Source organism: Acanthisitta chloris, unplaced genomic scaffold (assembly GCF_000695815.1).
Source record: "Acanthisitta chloris isolate BGI_N310 unplaced genomic scaffold, ASM69581v1 scaffold13728, whole genome shotgun sequence".
In the NCBI taxonomy this organism is placed as follows: domain Eukaryota; kingdom Metazoa; phylum Chordata; class Aves; order Passeriformes; family Acanthisittidae; genus Acanthisitta; species Acanthisitta chloris.
The window spans coordinates 6,774-14,588 of record NW_008685443.1 but is presented as its reverse complement, the minus strand read 5'-3'; the positions used below and the strand labels follow the sequence as shown (position 1 = coordinate 14,588).

Here is a 7,815-nt window from a genome sequence, read left to right as displayed (position 1 = left end):
AGACAAAACCATCTACAGAGAGAGCTCTGGGATTTTAGTTTGGATCCTCCTGTAATCTCAGTGGGACAGACACCTTGCAGACCCTTTCTGCAGGAAAGAAATTCTGCTGCAGCCACAATGGGATTCAAAGCTGTGTTTTGTTTCATGTGGAGTTAATCATTCAGCTTCTACTTCCTTGTAGTCCCACAGGCCTCTAGTTCAGAACTCCCAGATCTGGTTAGGAGTACTCAGATATTTCAGGATGTGTTTTTATAGGCGTATAAGAGAAGTATTAATATATTGCTATAAATAGCATATTTAATTGTGTATATATATACAATTTTCTTCTTTATAAACCTACTTGGGGTCAAGGCTGAGGTGGTAGAAATTCCCAGAGGAATTATTTGGCATGGAGGAGCCTTCCTTGTCCTGCTGTCCCTGGTGCCCCTGACAGGCAGACAAACACTCTCCCACCCTCAGCAGCCAAGGAATTAGTTAGAGGGATGGATGATTCAGACTGTTCAACCCAAGCTGTTTGTGTCAGGAAGAATTCCAGGGATCTGGAGTGCTGAGGAGGAGGACAGATGGTCCTATGTGCCATTGGGATTGCTGTTTGGAATGCCTAATTCCAACCCCCTTCAGTTTTGGCTCGTTGGGAGGCAGCAGCACCACAGAGCACTCTCTCATTGTGTATATTGATTTTTATTACAGCCTGAAGAGGAGCCTAAAGAGGAAGCAGCACCAGCCAAGCCTGTGGTGGGAATTATTTACCCTCCTCCAGAGGTCAGGAATATTGTGGACAAGACTGCCAGCTTTGTAGCCAGGTGAGTGATACGGTGGGAGCTGTGTTTCCTGGGATGTTCCTGCTGCTCCTCTCCAGTGCAGCTCCAGAGGCTGAAGCAGGGCACAGTCACCTGGTTTTGCATGAAGGATTTTAAGGATTGGGTCTTTTACCAGTGAGACTAGAAAAGAAACACCAATATTTGACTTTGCTAGAAAAGCTGGGAGTAAATAAATAAAATTCATATTAAAATATGAAATAACCAGGGCATAGGTCCTGTTCCAGTTGATCTGAAGGGAAAGCAAATCCCAGGTGGAAAGAGAGCCTTGGGACAGGTACTCTGATGAGGGCTGAAGCCAATAGTCATGGCTGTAGTGCTGAAATGTGGCTGTTCCCAAACACTGCTCCAGTCAAACTTAACTGATCTCTCAAATGCTGCCAAGGAGCATTGGCTTCCTCTAAGGATAAGGAATAGACTGTGTTTGTTCTTTGGGCTTGTGGAGACCTCCTCTTTTGGTGGAGATGGAGTGTCTGAACAAGTCCTGGAGGTGTCCAGGGAGCATGAAGAGAAACACACTGTAGCAGCTGTGAATCTTCACAGAGTGCCCTGGAGTAAGTGGTTTCTGCTCTGAGGGGGAGGAGTGGATGTTACGTGGGCTAGAACTTGGGGCTCTCCTAAGGGCAGCACTCAAGGGTGGTCAGTCCCTGCACAGCCTGATGGCTTCCTGCTTTTTTTTTTTTCCTTATAGGAGCTTTTTGGAACTGAAGTTAGTCTCAAAAGCTTGTTAATAGAGCAAATCAAATTGGTTTAGTAAGTAACTTGTAGACTTCAGTCAGGAAACTGTCAGTCTAGGGAATAAACTGTTAGTCCAGGGAATGGCCTTTGTGTGCAGCCAGGTGGGATTGTGGAACAGTGTGAGTGTGAGTTTTAACTGTTCTTAAGGAATATTCACCGACAAATGCCTTTAACTTGTGTGGGTACAGTTGGGTGTGAGATCCTGAGAGCTGAACTCCTTCCATGGTCTGCAAGGGGCTGATGCTTCAGCACATCTCACTCTGAGCTGATGTCCATTCATTGCCACAATTTGTCTTTCTTTTCCCCAGAAATGGTCCAGAGTTTGAAGCCCGAATTCGCCAGAATGAAATAAACAACCCAAAATTCAACTTCTTGAACCCCAACGACCCTTACCATGCCTACTACCGGCACAAGGTCAGCGAGTTCAAAGAGGGCAAAGCCCAGGAGCCCTCAGCTGCCATCCCCAAGGTCATGCAGCAGCAGCAGAGTGCCCAGCAGCAGCTCCCACAGAAGGTAAGTGTTCCTGGCATCACTTTCCTGGAGAACTTGGCTGCTGAGGGTTAGTGTCACAGCCTGGGGTTAAGCAGGAGGCCTGGAAGTCGAGAATAAGGAGGCAGCCAATGTATATTAGCCAACAAGACAACGCTGAGAGGCTTGGAGTTAGCATTTGGGGCTTTGTTTTGATGCAGCTGTGCATTTCCCAGGTGCAGGTGACTCAGGGTGTGTGTGAATGAGCCAATATATAGTTTAATTGGTCCATTTTAATTCCATTTAGCTGTATATGGACTGATCCAGTACTGACACTAGCAGTCGCTCGGACTGAATGTGCTTAGGCCTCTTGCCAGAGTCTTCAGAATACCTTGGAGTCCAGTTTGGGCTTGTTGCATGCATGTTTTATAGAAACATTTCCTGCCAGAAGCATCAACTTCCCCTTAAAACATGGAGTACAAAACAGCTCATCCTGTTCAGCTGTGTGTTTGTATGTGCTGGGTGGGAAAAGGGTATGGACTGAATCCAAGGCTTGGCATGGCCAACAGCCCCACTCTGTGGTGTTGATAGTATACTGAGTGTAAACCCATGTGGCCAGATAGACCCTGTGGTCCTGATTTTTCTCCTCTGTGCAGCTGTCTAGGCCAATGTTTCCCACAGCAGCTGGAGGAAAAATGAGTTCTCTTGAGTGTTTGGTAGTGGTTCCTTGAGGGAAGTCACTGAGCTGTGTGTTCTCTCCAGGTGCAGGCCCAGGTGACCCAGAGGAGGTCACTGAGTGTGTGTTCTCTCCAGGTGCAGGCCCAGGTGACCCAGAGGAGGTCACTGAGTGTGTCCATTCTCTCCAGGTGCAGGCCCAGGTGATCCAGGAGACGGTGGTTCCCAAGGAGCCGCCGCCAGAGTTCGAGTTCATCGCGGACCCTCCGTCCATCTCGGCCTTCGACCTGGACGTGGTGAAGCTCACGGCACAGTTTGTGGCTCGCAACGGGCGCCAGTTCCTCACTCAGCTCATGCAGAAGGAGCAGAGGAACTACCAGTTTGATTTCCTTCGTCCCCAGCACAGTCTCTTCAACTACTTCACCAAGCTGGTGGAGCAGTACACAAAGGTACTCCTGGCAGTTACAGAATCAGCATGGAATGTTAAGGGGTTGTAATGGAGCTTAGAGATCATCCAGCCCCAACCCCCTGCCCTGAGCAGGGACACCTCCCACCAGAACAGGTTGCTAGGAACTACCAGTTTGATTTCCTTCGTCCCCAGCACAGTCTCTTCAACTACTTCACCAAGCTGGTGGAGCAGTACACAAAGGTACTCCTGGCAGTTACAGAATCAGCATGGAATGTTAAGGGGTTGTAATGGAGCTTAGAGATCATCCAGCCCCAACCCCCTGCCCTGAGCAGGGACACCTCCCACCAGAACAGGTTGCTCAAGGCTTTCTTCAACCTGGCTTTGAACACTGCCAAGGTTAGCCACAGCCCAGCCTCCCTGGGCAACCTGTGCCAGTGTCTACAGGGAAAACTTCTGCCTAACATCTCGTCTCAATTTCCCTCTAGCAATTTTTCCCCATTGCTCCATCCTTTAAACCATGTACAATCATGTAGACCTGTCCTTTAAATCCCATCTTTAAAGTGGATGCTATGCTGACACAATAGGCTGTCACTTATATGTACCAGAGACCATTGTAATATAAGTAAAAATTGTGAGTTTTTAAATATGAAGTATAATTGGAAGGCCAGGAGTGACTATGTTTAAGTGCAGGGCTGAGCAGTAAGTAATGAGAGAGCTGCAGCAGAGTAAATGGGACATGGCCCCAGGGGGCTGATGATATTTTTAGCTGTGTGGAAAGAGAATAATTGCTTTGAACAAAGCTTTGGCAAAATGAATTGTCACCAACTGTCATGCAAAATATGTTTCAGATCCTGATCCCACCGAAGGGCTTACTCCTCAAGCTCAAGAAAGAGGCTGAAAACCCCAAGGAAGTCCTAGATCAGGTATTCAGGGAAAAAATGCAAAATTGCTGAAGTGCTTCAGTTATGCTTTGAATTTTTTCTCCTTGCATGTTTGTAGCTTATTGGCAGCAAATACAAATATACAGAGTATAAAGTAGATGTATCACTTGCTGTCACTTGGGTACAGGGGGCTGAAATTTGCTGTTAAACTACAGCTGGAGTTTGGTTTGGGGCAGTTTGTGGCACCACAGAGGTGTAGGTGCTGTACAACCCCATTTCTAAGTGCTGACAAAGAGAATCATGGAATGCCCTGAGCTGGAAGGGATCCACCAGGATCATCCAGTCCAACTGCTGCCCTGCACAGGATACCCCAATATCCCACCCTGTGCCCGATAGCATTGGCCAAACACTCCCTGAGCTCTGTCAGGCTTGGGGCTGTGACCACTGCCCTGGGGAGCTGTTCCAGTGCCCAAACACCTTCTGGGGGAAGAACCTTTGCCTGATATGCAACCTAACCCTCCCCTGACACAGCTCCAGCTGTTCTTCATTTCACTAGTGAGGTGACTGTGATGTTTCTTGTCTGACACTGTGTTATGTCTGCCCATGCAGGTGTATTACAGAGTGGAGTGGGCCAAGTTCCAGGAGCGAGAGAGGAAGAAGGAAGAGGAGGAGAAGGAGAAGGAGCGGGTTGCCTATGCCCAGATTGACTGGCATGACTTTGTGGTTGTGGAAACAGTTGACTTCCAGCCCAGTGAGCAAGGTATGGACATCAAGCATTGTAACCTCTATGAAACTGCTCCCTTTGAGTAGGGGATGTGTCCTGAAATGCCATTTTTAGACAGACATTGGGTTTTACAGCTTTTTATCCTTAGAGATGAAGGGGAAAACCTCCCAGTGACAGTCTCCAGGGCTGTTGTTTGTTCTGGAGTCAGTAATGTTCTCCTTGAAGGAAGCCTGGGACTGCACTAGTGTCTACTTCTCCTCTTCCACCAGGGCAGCAGAGCTTGTCCTGCTTTCTACTAGTGCTTCCACCTAAAAGTCCTTTCATCTTCACGTGCCATGTGGGCGTTGGTCTGTGTAGACTCCATCCATTCCCTTCTGTATCCCTTGGCTCCCAGGGGTTTTTGTGCCACTGCTTTTCAGTCAAGAACTGTTATTTCTGTGTGTGCATTGAGCAACAAAATGGGATAGAGAAACAGAAGCTCTGTTTTCTGCCTTGTAGGGAATTTCCCTCCTCCCACCACTCCAGAAGAGTTGGGAGCTCGAATCCTGATCCAGGAGCGCTATGAGAAGTTTGGGGAAAGTGAGGAGGTGGAGATGGAGGTGGAGTCAGACGAGGAAGATGAAAAGCAAGAGAAAACAGATGAGCCCCCAGTCCAGCTGGATCAGGACACACAAGTGCAGGATATGGATGAGGTAACTGGGCAATGCTTCTGTCACCTAAAGTTTCTGTGGTTTATGATGCTTTTCACTGTCACCGTAAGAAGGTCTTCAGTTTCTGGAGGAAGTGAGATTTTCCTCCAAACAAACAGTTTCTGCTGAAATACTGTATTTTTAATGTTTTCCATGACAATACAAGTTCCAAGAGAGAAATCAAGTAATTTTATCACCCAATGGTGTGGGTTTTATATTTCTGTGATCAAACCTTTGGATTTTCATCTGCCCAGAGCCTGGAGTACTGACAGATGACTCATTTTAGACTCTGCCCACTGTAAGCTGTTTTTCTGATAACAGGGAACAAGCGTGTGGTTAACCATCAGCCTCTGCTTGCCAGGCTGTTGTAATGTGGAAGCTGAGGGGTATTTGCTTCCTCTTCTGGGTCTGCTCAATTTCTGAATCATGGTTATCCAGAGGAACCACTGTGCCATAGGTGTCCAGAGCCAAAATAGCTCCGTTGCTTTGGAGCTGCACATTCCATCCTTCCAGAGCTGCGTAGGATTTGATGCCTCTCCCAAATCCTGCCTGTGGGTATTTGACTACTGGAATTGGTTATGATTTTGATTACAATGTTTTTTCCTTTTAAATAAGGGCTCAGATGATGAAGATGAAGGTCAGAAGGTTCCTCCTCCTCCAGAAACCCCAATGCCACCACCTCTTCCTCCCACGCCAGATCAGGTCATTGTGCGGAAAGATTATGATCCTAAAGGTAAATCAGAGTAGGGGGAAAAAAACGCCTTTATTTCTTCCTGAGCAATCAAACCATTTGTTTCTAGACAGCAGCAACACTGTGGTTTTGTCTTCCCAGCCTCAAAACCATTGCCACCCGCCCCAGCTCCGGATGAGTACCTTGTGTCTCCCATCACTGGAGAGAAAATTCCTGCCAGCAAGATGCAGGAGCACATGCGGATTGGCCTCCTGGATCCACGGTGGCTGGAGCAGCGCGACCGATCCATCCGGGAGAAGCAGAGTGATGATGAGGTCTATGCCCCAGGTCAGATAAGCTTTGATGGACATGGTTTGCTGGCTCAGGTCTGGGAGCCCCCAGGCCCCACTGATAAGGACCATCTGAAATGTAGCTCTGTGTGATGTCCTTGCTGTGCTGGTTAGGTGGATCCATTTGTCTTTAGTACCTTGAAGCCTTCTATAAAGTTAAAACTAAAAAGAATTAGCTGCTGAGGACCAATGTTTTCTAGAAAGAAGGGCCACGAGTTGGACTTTGATGTTCCTTATGGGTCCCTTCCAACTCAGAATGTTGTGTAAAAACAGCAGCACTTAGCCATTAGGTACCAAAGAATTGAAAGATCAGTAAGAGAGGTTTGATTATGTTTGATTATATCCCTTGAGCTAAGAATTCCTGTTGATTGCTCTCAGGTTTGGATATTGAGAGCAGCCTGAAGCAGCTGGCTGAACGCCGTACTGACATCTTCGGTGTGGAAGAGACTGCCATTGGTAAAAAGATTGGTGAAGAGGAGATCCAGAAACCAGAGGAAAAGGTAGAGTAGAAACTGGGATTTTTAGTAATGTGATTGCTCAGAGTTCTTGCTGTTGAGCTACTCTCTTGATTTCTTTGCCATCTGGCCAGACTGGAGCTGTTCTGATCTATCTTCCCCCCTCAGGTGACCTGGGATGGCCACTCAGGCAGCATGGCTCGTACACAACAGGCTGCTCAGGCCAACATCACTCTCCAAGAGCAAATCGAGGCCATCCACAAGGCCAAGGGCCTGGTGCCAGAGGATGACAGCAAGGAGAAAATTGGGCCCAGCAAACCCAACGAGATCCCCCAGCCACCCCCTCCCTCATCAGCGTCCAACCCCCCTGCCAGTGCTCAGCCCATCACCTCCGTGCCACGTCCACCCACCGTGAGTGTTGGGCTTCCAACAGCTAATTACTGGGACTGTAGTTAACTGTGAGGGACTCCTGATAAAGGTCAAGGGTTAGAACTGCAGGGTGCTGGCATGGAAGCAGGTTTTTTGGGAAGTTCATGGAGAAAAGACTTGGATCAGCTGGGCAGGGAAGGAACCTGGGCAGTGGCATCTGGGAAACAGATAAAGCTAACAAGGGATGGGTGGAGGCCTTTGCAGGTGTAAAGTGATGTAGGACAAAAGCAGCCGAAGGTAAGAAACATTCCCAGATGACTCCCTGCCAAGTGTTCTGCCCTGAGGGATCCGCTGTGTGATTGCCGAATAGCAGTTTTAGAAAGGAGCTAACTAAGTGCCTCGAGGGCTGATCCCAGAGTGGGGAGGGAAGGAGGCACCGTTTAATCTGTTAATGAGGCTTCTGTGCCTGTTCAAGGCAGCTTGGGCTGCCCATATGGTGGGGCCACTAAGGCTCCCAGCAAGTCTTTGGCCAGCAGAAGCCCGTGGCTGTTTCCCTGGTTATTTTAATC

At 48.1% G+C, this 7,815-nt stretch overlaps 1 protein-coding gene across 1 annotated transcript in view; it reads left to right on the top strand.

The window, feature by feature from the left end:
- Positions 1-690: 690 nt before the first annotated feature.
- Positions 691-7,815, top strand: part of SF3A1 (splicing factor 3a, subunit 1, 120kDa) — a gene marked incomplete at its 5' end in the record, with an annotated part of 10,829 nt that continues 3,704 nt past the window's right edge. Inside the window, 10 exons of the mRNA XM_009079777.1 lie at positions 691-803; positions 1,865-2,069; positions 2,891-3,148; positions 3,957-4,031; positions 4,599-4,749; positions 5,212-5,405; positions 6,018-6,135; positions 6,235-6,420; positions 6,801-6,922; positions 7,046-7,288. Of these exons, the coding sequence (XP_009078025.1) occupies positions 691-803; positions 1,865-2,069; positions 2,891-3,148; positions 3,957-4,031; positions 4,599-4,749; positions 5,212-5,405; positions 6,018-6,135; positions 6,235-6,420; positions 6,801-6,922; positions 7,046-7,288 (1,665 nt within the window). The remainder of the gene's footprint in view (positions 804-1,864; positions 2,070-2,890; positions 3,149-3,956; positions 4,032-4,598; positions 4,750-5,211; positions 5,406-6,017; positions 6,136-6,234; positions 6,421-6,800; positions 6,923-7,045; positions 7,289-7,815) is intronic.